This window comes from Thunnus thynnus, chromosome 16 (assembly GCF_963924715.1).
Source record: "Thunnus thynnus chromosome 16, fThuThy2.1, whole genome shotgun sequence".
NCBI classification, from domain to species: Eukaryota; Metazoa; Chordata; class Actinopteri; order Scombriformes; family Scombridae; genus Thunnus; species Thunnus thynnus.
This window is the reverse complement of record NC_089532.1, coordinates 4,123,536-4,137,086: the sequence shown is the minus strand read 5'-3', so window position 1 is coordinate 4,137,086 and position 13,551 is coordinate 4,123,536. Positions and strand designations below refer to the sequence as shown.

The window sequence follows — 13,551 nt, the reverse complement described above, 5'->3', positions numbered from 1 at the left end:
GGAGTTCACCTTGTATGTATACACTTTTTTGTGACTTTTTCTTGAGCTTTCAACCACATCTTACTGTATTCTTCAGCTAATACTTTGCAGTCAGTGGAAGGCCAGAGAAAGATCGAGAAGGCCCCAAAGACCTAGTATTAATATTAATGTTTCTATAATACATCCATGGTTGCAAACTCCAGTATATGAATACCTCTCATCATGTGACCAAAGTCCCATACTTAGATCACTTGATGACAACTGCATTAACTGAGCAAATCCACCAATGCAAATGTGAGATGTGGTTGAAAACTTTTGATTATTTTTTCCAAGTAGTATTCCTAAGATCAAGAATGAATTGTCAACCTTAAATAAATAAGAAAGTGACTATTGGTATGGATTCCTCATAGTCCGTTTATTGTTGATATGAATTATTATGCGTGCATATTGGTATTGATTGCACAAGATCACCTGACCAAATTCAAATTGTTTCAAAATGTTTTTGCTTGCAGGTGATACGCCAATCCTTCCCATGGTTTAGGTTCAAATGGTTAGGTTTAGGCTCAAAAACCACTTGGTTAGGGTTAGAGAAAGATCATGGTTTGGGTTAAAACAGTGAAATGTGGTAAAAATGTCCAGTTGAATTGCACTAAAATGCACAATGTAAAGTTAAAGGGGACCTATTATGCTCATTTCTAGCTCTATATTTTCATTCTGGGACTCTGCCAGAGTACCAGTAGAAATGTCCAGTTAGTTGTCTACAAGAGGTGCGGCAATAAATTCCAGAAACCCATTCCATATCAATAGAACAAACTACGATCGGCACGGAAAACCAGTCCAGACCAACAGCCTGGACTACTGGCACAGGATCCCGTTCCATGTCAGTAGTCGGTAAATTATTGCACCGGTTCTGTAGCCGGTGCCAATAAATAAATACGGTCCTAATAAATCATCATCATTTTTATTTTTGTCTATACATCAAACTTGCAACAAAGACGTGTATCATAAAACATATTCAATAAATACAGAAAAAAGTTGATTTTTAATGTAATTTAAAGCACCCCTACACTCAAAAAATAAAACAAAACAAAAACAAAACAAACAAACAAACAAACAAAAACAGTGTAGGTGATGTATGTGCAGGCTTTGACACTAGAAGGCTGTTTTCACATTCATCTGCCCAAAGTGGAAATTTTCTCAGCGCTTATTGAAAATCTAATTTTAAGGAGTGGGCCTATGAGCATGATTGGTGACATCACAAATAGTTTGGAAGCAAATCCTGATCCAATATTCAGTTTATACAAGTGTGATGTGGAAACTTGAAGCCTCCAGTGCACAAACACTGAGAATGGACTTTAAAGTGAAGCAGGAGACACCTTGTATCCAGCAGTTAAACTTTTAAAATGAAATATATTTGCATATTTATAGACTCTGGAATTTTTAATGAGGGAGAAGCATGAGATGTAATTTTAAGGATTTTAATAATAATAATAACAATAATTTTATTTTTATAGCACTTTTCAAGCTTGGAGCACAGTGCTTTCCTTAGGCAGCATAAAAAAAACCAAGATAATTGAAATTTTTGAGGAAAAAACATATCAGACATAAATTAATATTGAAAGCAGAGTATTTTACATACATAAATACATACTTCTAACATCTCTGGAAGGGATCTTTACTTTTATTCCCTGTTGGTTTAACGGTGCTGTCATTGCAACCAATAAAGTACAATTATACAAGTAGGGGATTCCGTCGGCGGTGTAAATGCATTAATGCTAACAGCTTTAATTTCACACTGTGATTTTACATTTTTATAACATCCAGCAACGAAATTACAACATATCACTGCCGTAAATCGTTGAAAGCCAATCAACTGTACAAAGATTATTTAAATTCAGCATTATCTCGACACACGTCCACCCCTGCGGGCAGAGTTGGTATCGCCCGTGTCTCCCCCAGCATCAAACGCACATGTTGGGTGTGTTGTGTTGAGGATTGCGTTGATATTCTTGCTTTTTGCAAATCTATGAGAGCTGTCACGTTGCCGTTTGCTCTCCACAGACCGCAGAGACAATGAGATAAGTCAGACAGTCACAGAGAAATACTTTAAATATCCGAGTTAACGCAGAAAACACTTGTAGGTGTGCGGTGAAGGAGGCTGACACGCGTCCCGGCGTGGCTGCAGGCAGGCTGCTACTGTAGGACTCCACCGGACTGTAGGTACGTACACCGACTCCATAAACCGTCGGTATGAGTGTGTTTAAACACCCGAGAGGTTGTTTCATTTAGCAGATACTCACTACATCATGTCTATGTCTGCTAGTGCTTGTTGAAGTCAGTTTTCAGTTAGCAGCGCTCCGCTAGCTCACTGTCCTCAAGCTGTCAACATGTGAGAGGATTACATTCACTCCTGCTGATCAGCCGGCTCCTGCTGAGAAAATACCAATCAAACCTCAACTAGAGGGAGAAGTGAGATAATTAATAGCTTTGATTTGCAGCATTATTTGGGAAGTTAGCCGCTATTCGGCTACCGAAGAAGAAAAGCGCTGAGTTAGCCGGCGGCTGCTGAGCTGTGCCACGTAGCTAGCCGGCTAATGGGAGGAGAGCAGCCGGGGAAGTTCTGCACAATCACTGCTGGATGCTGCAGATCCTCATCATCATCATCATCATGGTCATCAGCAGTACATTTGCTCAAGTGCATTTGCTCAAGTACTGCACTTAAGCACATTTTTGACGTACTCTACTCGAGTATTTCCATTTGATGCAACTTGATATTTCCACTCCACTACATTTCAGAGGGGAATATAGTACTTTTTACTCCATTACATTTATGTGACAGCTTAAGTTACTTTTCAGATGATGTTTTTTTTTAGGTTTATATGGTGGTGCAAGTAACTAAGTACATTTACTCAAGTACTGTACTTGAGTACATTTGAGGTACTTGAGTATTTCCATTTTATGCTACTTTATACTTCATTTCAAAGGGGAATATTTTACTTTCTACTCCACTACTTTTATTTGACATCTTTAGTTACTTTTCAGATGTTTTTTTTAAAGGTTTATACAGTGGTGGATAGTAACTAAGTACATTTATTCAAGTACTGTACTTAAGCACCATTTAGAGGTACTTTAATTGAGTATTTCCATTTAATGCTACTTTATACTTCTATATGTCAGAGGGGAATATTGTACTTTTACTCCACTACATTTATCTGACAGTCATGTTTCAGTTGTTGTCGCAGCTCAAGCAAAGAGATGTTTCCCTGTTAAACTTCTCAGATGGTTTTATTTAAATAAATGTTCAACGCATAACGGTAAAACACTCCTATATTTCATGCAAAAAAGCAAAGATTAGACAAAGCCCACATTAAAGGACAGCTTCACAGTTTTTCAAGTCTGTCTTAAAACAACAGTGCACAGTGTCCAAATGACCATTGAAATAGTTTTTGCTTGCTGTAATCATTCCTCCTGTTCATACTGGCTATTAAAAGATCCTTTCGTAATGTGCTTTGGGGGACAAAATCCATAGTGTGACGTTTTCATGCAAGTTTATCTGAAGTTAAAATGAGGTCTCGGCAGTCTGTGTTAAACGAATGAAGTGGATATCTGCCAACATCGCAGTGTGTTTAGTACCAAATTCCCTCTTTTTGTTTCCCTGTTGAGCTGCAATAGAAGGATCATAACAAACTTTGGCACTAAAAAGACAGTAACTTTGGAAGAAGTCCTCTTGATTTGGCTGATGTGGACGCCTGAAGCTTCATATTATCTTCAGATAAACTTAAATACATTTTAATGCAAAGCGAGGCCTGTCGATTTTGTTCTCCATCGCTTACTTGAGAAGCGCATAAGGATTTGATCATGGATGATTGATGCATTGCAAGGATCATTACCGGCACTGTTAATTCATCTTATAGAGGTCTTTATTCATGACAATACAAACCTAAAACTGCAGCAAAAAGCATAAAAGACTGAAAGCTGAACATTTGTATGATTTCTCTTCTTTCTCTCATTCTTAAAGGTTTAGTTTAACATTAGACAATAAGACTTTGACTTTGCAGATAAACAGTGCAAACACAATGTTTTCAGCAAACATTAATGCATACTTTTGTTCATAAATTGAACAAAAATAAAAACATTGTGGCATGTGCACAAGTTTTGGCACCCAAAGAGTTCTGAAGTCTCAGATTGTGTTTACAAGGTCTCAGACCTTACTCAGCTTGTTAGGCCTGAGGCATGTCAACAGTTATCATTAGGAAATGTCAGCTGGTGCCAGTTTCAGAGTTTTACAAATACTCTGACTCTTCAAACCTTGTGTGAACACTCAGCAACCATGGGTTCCTCTAAACAGCTATGTAAGACTCTTAAAATGAAAGTTATTGATGTTCGTAATGCAGAAGAAGGCTACAAAAACACAGCAAAGTGTTGTCAGGTTGCAGTTTCCACAGTGCGAAATGTATTAAGAGATGGCAGTTTAGGGCAACTGTAGAGGTCAGGATGAGATCAAGAACATTTTCAGAGAGAACTGCTTGTATGCTGGTCAGAAAGGCAAATCAAATCCCCCTTTTTAAGTGGAAAAAAAAACCCTGCAGGTAGATTTAACAGACTCTGGAGTGGTGGTGCAGCGATGCTTGCACAAACAAGACGTTCATGGAAGAGTCAGTAGAAGAAAACCTTACGTGCATCCTCATCATAAAATCCAACGTCAGAAGTATGAAACGGAACATCTGCATTTTGGAAACAAGTTAAAATAGAACTCTTTGTCCACTATCAGCAAAGGTATGTTTGGAGGAAAAAAAGGAGCAGCGTTTCATGAAAAGAATGCCAATTGTTTGCACAGGTGGAGGGAAGAATGGATTCCACTAAATATCAGCAAATTCTGGAAGCAAACATCACACCGTCTGTAAAAAAAAAAAGCTGACGTTGAAAAGTGGATGGATTTACAACAGGATAATCATCCTAAACATACCTCGAAATCCGCTGTGGACTACCTCAAGAGACAAAGCTGAAGGTTTAGGAACGGCCCTCACAGTCTCCTGAATTATACATAACTGAAAATCCGTGGGTAGATCTTAAAAAAGCTGAGCAAGCAAGACGACCCAAGAAAACTGCAGAACTAGAAGCCTTTTGCAAAGAAGAATGAGAGAAAAGAACTGAAAGACTTCTAGCTGGCTACAAAAAGTGTTTGCAGGCTGTGATATCTACCAGAGGGGATGTTACTATCTACCCACTATGTAGGGTGACCAAACTTTTGCGAAAAATAGGAATATATATATATTTTTTTTTTTTCCATATCTAAGGGAGGCTGTTTTATTTGTCAAGAAGTGTGCAAACTTTTGCATCCAACTGTTCTTCTATCTGCATGTTGGCCAGCAGCTTAAGTAAACTGTTTAGTATTAAATGAAGTTTATTTAGTCAGAGTCGAGTGTTTAAAAAAACACAAATCCTGACTCAGAACCTGATAAACAATCACACGGCCGGATTCTCTTTCTAAATGCTGAGGTCCTTTTTTTTTCTTTTCCCATCAGGCTTTGAGACTTGCGACGTGACACCATGAGCTCCAAGGTGTGTAAGAACTGTGGCAGCTCGGACATCGATGTCGATCAGTCGCGGGGCGACGCCGTCTGCATGACGTGCGGCTCCGTGCTGGAGGACAACATCATCGTGTCCGAGGTGGAGTTTGTGGAGACGGGAGGCGGAGGCTCGCTGGCCGTCGGACAGTTTGTCTCAGCAGAAGGTGAGAACGATGTTCCAGTTCACCTGTAAAAAGAAACTGTACCTGTCGACATGAAGGGTTGTGATTTGTTGTGGTTTTATTGCTTTATGATCAGAGTGTGTACGGTGGCCTGCAGGGACAAAGACTGACCTGCCTGTCTGACCGTTATATTGATTTATCTGACAAAGATGAGTTTTTCAGGAATCTGTTGGGTGGTGATTGTGTAAGATGGCTCAGATACTTTATTCTTAAACTTGCATTCACTGATTTTTGGCTTTAAGTTTTCATCAGAAACAAGAAGTGAACACAACATCGACATATCGTCACCTTTTAAGATGATATGTTGAACTTGTTAGCAGACAGTTGCTTATTTCCACATCCAGCAGCAACATTATAATTATTGGAGTCGTGTTTCTGTCCACCTGGTGAATGTAAGTCCAATATTCACTCTCTTTTAACTCTGTTTTTGCTCTCTACCAACTCCTGAGGGAAATATCTGGCTCTTTAGCTGCTAAATGCTCCACTATGTTCACCAGCTAGTCTACAGCTAACTGTGCCTGTTTGCCGTTTGGTGCTGAGCAGGTAGTGTACAGTGACTTTTTAGAGCTTTTTCTCTGAAAACAGCTGCCTGCTGCAGCTGAAAACTACGCTATGAGAGCACTGAGAGTGAACCAAAACAGTAAAGTTGCGGCCATCAGTAAAAAATGCAGAATATTCTTGACATATAACACTTAAATCCACAATATATTATGTTCTGTGTGGCTTTTTTTGTTAAGAAATTGCACCAACTCAAGTCTAATTTGTAGATATTTACAGTTTTTATCATGTTAGATTGTTCTTTCCTTCCTTTCTTGGGATAAGACATCTAACATTTTCAAATAATCTGATGCCTGTAATTATAGAAATAAAAAATAAATCATGTAAAGAATGATTCCAGTCCTTCAGAAACAAAATGTTTCCACTTTTATCTGTTGGTTATAAAGACACTGAATGGTAAAAACATCAGGACTCAGTGAGTTTCTACTTGTCCAGTGGACGTGTGTTATATGGAAACAGCTCGGCTCTTATGTAATGCAGTGCTGTGAGTTAATGTGTGTGTGTTGTTGCACAGCTGCTTATCTCTGTGTGTAACATTTACCTCCACATTATCTCTGACCTTCAGCCGGCAGGACCTTTTCACTCCTGCTGAGTCTGCACAAGACTTCACCTGTTAGATTCTGTATTTTCTGAGTCGCAGTTCCTCCGACTGTCCACTAGAGGCTGCTGTTGGATCACACTGTGGTTCTCCACCTGTTCAGGACATTTTGATAGATTTTATCTTGTTATGAGATGAATTTTTGTATTCTGACAAAACATACTCATGTTTAGAACTAAAAAGATTTGTTGATTTGTTGACAGAAGATTAATTGCCAACTATTTTGATATTTGATTTATCGTTTTTCAAGCAGAATCTCCAAACATTCTCTTATTCTTGCTACTCAAATGTGAAGATTTGCTGCCTGTTTCTGTTTTTATATCATTATAAATTGGATGTCTTTGAGGTTTCGACTGTTGGTTGGACTAAACAAGCATTCTAGGAAACTGGGATGGATGTTTTTCACAGTTTCCTAAAATTTTATAGACTAAAAGACTAATTGAAGGGAAAAAAAATCAGCAGATTAATTGACAATGAAGATTAACGTTGGTTGCAGCCATACTTGTTTCGAAATATTAAAGTTTATTTAAATTTCTTTCGCTGTTGGAAAAATTTATTGTTTAACATCTTCATTGTTATTAAAGATTCTTCATAGGGATTCAACTACCAATTATTTAAATTATCAATCAATCTGCTGATTATTTCCTCTATCACATAGAAGCTATTGAAAGGGTCACGTGACCCTTTTGGCATCGAAAGGAGCCAGCTGAGATGATTAGGACACCTGGTTATGATGCCTGTTGGACGCCTCCCTCTGGAGCTGTTCCAGGCATGTTCAACTGGTAGGAGACCCCGGAGCAGACCCAGAACATGCTGGAGGGATTAAATACCCCTTCTGGCCTGGGAACGCCTTGAGATCCCCCAGGAGGAGCTGGAGGGCATTGCTGGGGTGACGGATGTCTGGGTGTCCTTACTCAGTCTGATGCCACTGCAACTTGGTCCCAAATAAGCAGTGGAAAATGGATGGATGACCCTATTGGGAGCTATTGGGGGGGAAAAAGGGTCACATGACCTTATTGGCATCGAAAGCAGCCAGCTGGGATGGTTAGGACACCTGCTTAGGATGCCTCCTGGACGCCTCCCTCTGGAGGTGTTCCAGGCATGTCCAACTGGTAGGAGACCCCAGGGCAGACCCAGAACATGCTGGAGGGACTACATATCTCTTGAGATCCCCCAGGAGGAGCTGGAGGGTGTTGCTGGGGGTGAAAGATGTCTTGGTTTCTTTACTCGGTCTGATGCCACTGCATCCTGGTGCAACTTTGGAAAATTTAGTCTAACTTTGGTGTATTATTCCCCCTTATCCCCCTTACCGACAAGCAAGCATGACATGGTTGGTACCAATGGATTCGTTAGGTCGTCTAGTTTCATATGATACCAGCATCTTCTATTAATCTATTAATCCAATAATGAGTGACTTCATCAGATTGCTTGTTTTGTCTGACCAACGGTTCAAAAACATTTAGTTTACTATAATGTAAGACAAAGAGAAGCAGCTAATATAAGATGCTTCAAACATCAAGTGGTTATTTTTGCTTTAATGATTAAAAGATCATCAAAATAGTTACCTTTTTTTTGTCAATTGATTAATTGACTCGTTTTTTCCAGCTCTAGTTTATTATGTTTGATCTGTAGTGATGGGACTTTTTTTTTTATTTACAATTTACTGAATATTTTTGCAAAAACATTGATGTTTCCATATGCGTTTTCAATACAGAATCTATGTTGAATGAATAGAAAACATGGTATCATTAAAAAAATGACAGGTGAATAATATCTACACATAATTTAAACTATCAAAGGAAGAAAAAGATGAAAAATAAATAAATAATTTCACATTAAAGCCAGGAAAAAAACTGCTCCGTGAACGTCTTAGTTCACAGGGGAATCTTTTTCTGTTTTTAATTTGTTTTAATGACAAACTACATATTTTAATTTACAGAAAAAGACAATAACAGTTTTGGTATGTATTCACACTCTTAATATGCACATCTGTGTGTTTTGCATCCTCAGCTGGAGCCAAACATCCCTCTTTTGGAGACGGACACTTCACAGGTGTTGGGAGGGAGTCCCGAGCTCAGACGCTGCAGAAAGGTGAGCGACCAGCAGAGGGCACCACTCGCTTTAGTCAAATCTGCACCAGCCTGCAGACGCTCGTTCCTCTTCAGTCTGAAAATAGCTTGTCTCTCAAGGTGTGACAGTTGATGTTAGATGACTTGTTTGTCTTGTTGCTTTAAATTTAGGTTTTTTATGAGTAGATGTCAGAAAATGTGGAAGTAAAGAGACACTTTACATACATGACTTTGTTTTGCTTCTGACTTTTTAAGTCAACATACAGATGGATTAAAAATATGGAAAGAAATGACTTTAGCTGACAAATGTATATTTTACAGAAGAGGCTGCGTCTCCTGAACATGTAGTTTATTTAGAGTTAACAGTGTTTTCTCAGTCGTGTGCATTAAACATATTTTATTTAACGTTCACTTATACTGTGTTGCGTGCAGAAGTTCTCCTCTGGAAGCAGCCATGTTGCAACACGCTGCTGTTTTTAACCTCGTCTGACAAAACAGCCGAGTAATTAAAGGCTTTTTAACATTTTCAAAGATTTAACTTCTTTTTTTTTTTAACCTTTTTTGTTCAAAGAGCTTCCTCATATCTGCATCTTTTTTTTTTTTTTTTAAAGTCGCAGCATTTCTCTTTACTTTTGTTCATGTATTTAACAGGTGTGATGAACTGTAATACTATGTAATTTTATACAATTGTACTTTTTTTTTTTTTAAAGGTGAGGTTTAAGGCTGAATTAAAAGTTTTGCTTGATGATAAATAATAAATTTTCAGCACAGAACACTGTCATTAACTGCATTATCTTTATCTTTATCTTCAAGTGTTTTTGATTGTAGCGTCTTTTCAGGAGAATATAATAATTACACACTCTGAGCTGTAAAACAAAATATAAATTACTCAGACTGCGTGACAACGCCAACAAGCTCCACCAATCAGAGGCAGCCTGGATGTAGCCTGAGAGGCGAAAACCAGGGAAAAGAGACAGTGATTTAAAGTGACCCAGATGAGCTCGTCTACATTTTTATGAACAATTTGATTATTTGACTCATTGATTAATTGTTCATCATCAGAAAATTAATTGGCAATTTTGATAATTGATTGATTGTCATTTTTCAAACAAAAACACCAACACACGCTCTCAGATGTGAGGATTTTCTGTTTATATTTTGTAAAAACATGAACATCTTTGAGTTGGACAGAACAAATACTTACAGACGTCACCTTCGGCTCTGCGAACTTGTGATGAACTTTTTTTTTTCTGACCATTTTATAGATTAAACAATCATCGGATTAATCGAGAAAATAATCGATTGAACTGTGCAGAATGACGAGTTTGACACTAGAAGGCTGTTTGCACATTTTCTCTGTGCTCACCTTGAACCTTGTTTAAGGGACGTATCTACGAACACGATTTGTGACATCACAGCTACTTTGGAGCCAATCGTGGTCCAATATTCAACTTAAACATACGTGATGTGGAAACTTGAAGCCTTCAGTGTACAAACACTGAGACTTTACAGTGAAGTAGGAGACATCTGGTGTCCAGCAGTTAAACTTCTGGTATCGCTTCACAGCTTCTCTCAGCTGGGTTTTGGTGTGCGGACAGTTAAGAAGACACTATTTAGAGATTTTAATGAGTTAATCAAACTGAAAATGTAAAAGTGGAACTGACAGGATTTTGAGGATTATGTCCTTGGCCGCAGTAGAGATGTCGCTTTCCCTTCTCGTTTTGATTTATCTGTGATGAGCCTGTCTGCTGATAACATCGGCCCTGTCGATACGTAGCTGTCAGGCTCCGTTACTCATTTTTCTGGGGCCCCTTAGAGGAACCCTGGAGGACCTCGTGGATTTATCGGACCCCCCCCTCCCCCCTCGCTGTCTCATGAGTTTAAACTCTCCAACTCTGCTCTGGAAACACAACAACAACAACAACTTGTAGAAACAGACAAACCGCTCACGGCTCATGGTTGGCAGGCTGCCGGGGCATAGAGGCGGTGAGCAGCTGGTTACCGCGGCGACGGCCGTCTGCTCGGCTGATGATGTTTGAGCGACGGAGCCGCAGAGTCACAGAGCTGTCAGACGGCAGCAGACGCTGAGTAATGTAAGAGTGTGTGTGTGACAGTGTGGATAGGGGATTAGTTTAGTCACAGCATGTGTGTGTGAGAGAGAAAATACGAGGATCAGGTTTGGGGAATACTTCTGGTGTGTGTGTGTGTGTGTGTGTGTGTGTATGTGTGTGGTTCCCAACATTTTTTTTTTCCTGAATCTGAGAAGCTTTATTAGTGCACCTTCATCAGAATCACCCATCATGTTCCTCATGTGTTTAATTACAACTTGATGACTGTAAACTCTGTTTTTAACACTATTAATCTTTATAAAACTGCACATTTTTGATATATTTTTTCATATAAGTCTAGTGATTCTGGGATTGTTGATCTTTAGGCATGTTTTTTTTTTTCCCTCAGTACTACGTAGACTCACCGAGCACTTTATTAGGAACACATATGCAATCCAACAGTTCTGCCATAAATTGTACTTTCACGAAGCTTACACATTTTCATTTTTTGTTGACATCGTCGCAGGTGATGGTGGTGTACTGCAGTGCATTGTATTGAAAAGTGTTCCTAATATTTTGTCCACCCCATTAAGATACATGAGGTGGGCAAAATTTGTTATCGTGTTTATTTGTTTGTCTCTACTAAATCCAACGGTGTGGATGTAAATTGTAATCTTTAGCCCCAGAGGTAAAGTTCCCCCTGGCTGGAAGTCACCTGGTCGGTTTCCATCCATCTGTTTTTATTCACATTTTCAATTTACGTGTAAAACGGCACAACAGTGGAAAATAAACGAAAATTGGAAAAAATATTGAAATATTGCAAAAAAGTTTTTATGCTCAGCTTAGATGGAAACGTTTGTGTCGATAAAACCAAAAGTGTAAACAGACTGAACGTGAATAACTCATGATGTACATGAATCATGTGACTGAAACATCCACAGAAGAGATGAAAACATCAGATCAAATTAATACATGAAACAAACAGAAATGTCATATTTTCATCACGACATGTTATTTTTGACTGTTTGGGGTTTGACAGCCGTCGTCTCATTGCGTCATCTTCTTCTGTGATGGTTTAATGGCCTCGACTGGAAAATTAGCGCCACCAACTGTTGATGCACCAACTCTTAATATTCACATAACGCCAGTGGATGGAATTAATTCTCATTTTCTTTTGATATTTCTATAAATTTGGTTTAATTTGGTTGGAAACCTGGATGCTGTGTTAGTGTATAAATAAGGGTTATAACTGTCATGCTTGTGTGTGTGTGTTGAACTGTGTGTTTTTGTGTGTTTGGAAGCTCAGTTTTGTTTTCTGTGTGTTTTTAAACTGTGTGGCAGTGTGTGAGCAGCTTCCTTGTGTGTGTTAAGTCTGTAGGGAGATTTATGGCCGTCTGTGAGTCTGAGTCTGCAGGCATCTCTGAGAGAGGAACAACTCTTCTTCTTCTTCTTCTTCTTCTTATTTTTGTCCTCCCAGAAACTTTCCCCAGCGGCCGTCTGCGCCTCCTCTGTCTGGCCACCGACTGATTCATGTCTGGGAGCACAAACCCCACCTCCTCCTGTATTTGTGTATCTGTGCTGGGCAGTAATGTATCACCGGGCGGCCCCTCATGTATCGGTCCACAGCGTGCTGCAGTGTAGGCGTCATGACTGGAATTTAAATGTGGCTTTTAAAGCTGCCCCGAGCAAGATTTATGTGTGAAAACACACTCGTCTGAATCACAAAGTGGAGCTGCAGCAAAAAAAAAAAAAAACGTGTGCGTGATTCCTGCAAATGTAAAAGTATAGCCGGAAGATAAATCGGCGTATTGATACTGCAGTGAGAGAGCAGCTATCCAGAGCAGATATGTCTGGATATTGTAATATGATAAAGCTTTAATGTTTTCTTCTTCCTGCTCTTTATATACAGGAATACAACTTTCAGAAGTGTTGCTGCTGAACTAAACAAATAGTTTAATCTGCTCTGGACAAAAAGCAGCAGAGTTTCCCTGATTGACTGTTAAAACATGTACTCTGATGCTTTAAATATCACAATCAGGCCTCAATTTATTTTCAGATTTTAACTGATTATTATTTGATCTATAAATTGCTGAAAAATAGTAAAAGATGCACATAACAGTTTCTTAGAGCCCAAGATGAGGAAAAGAAAAGGCGAATCTACGATACACAATATATCAGAAAGAAATAATCTGATACATCAAATCTGTAACTGAAGATGAAAGAAAAAAATATTTTAAAGAGCAGGAAATAGTCAGATAATGTACAACGTTTATTATCAGTACATTAGTTTAACAGCAAAGAAATATCACAACTCTGTAGCCTCAGTTTGTGCCTCTTACAGAGCTGATAAGAGACAACAGAGAGGCGACGTCATGCTGATATACCAAAGATTTATTCCTTTTCTGTTGCAGTAAACACAACACAGTATTAATGCCAGAGCATACCAGAGTATTGCACAGAATTATTGTACTGTTAAGTCAGTATTGCACATTGAAATATGGGGTCACAGCTGTTTGACAGGGGTGAAGGGGGCCGGTCTGTTGACTC

The 13,551-nt window shown here is 38.9% G+C and overlaps 1 protein-coding gene across 1 annotated transcript in view; it reads left to right on the top strand.

Annotated features, from left to right (window-relative positions):
• The first annotated feature begins 1,879 nt into the window (after positions 1–1,879).
• The window catches only part of LOC137199729 (transcription factor IIIB 90 kDa subunit-like), a 125,420-nt gene continuing 113,748 nt past the window's right edge, over positions 1,880–13,551 (top strand). The window contains exons 1-3 of the mRNA XM_067614232.1: positions 1,880–2,199; positions 5,505–5,713; positions 8,898–8,978. Of these exons, the coding sequence (XP_067470333.1) occupies positions 5,530–5,713; positions 8,898–8,978 (265 nt within the window). The 5' untranslated portion in view covers positions 1,880–2,199; positions 5,505–5,529. The remainder of the gene's footprint in view (positions 2,200–5,504; positions 5,714–8,897; positions 8,979–13,551) is intronic.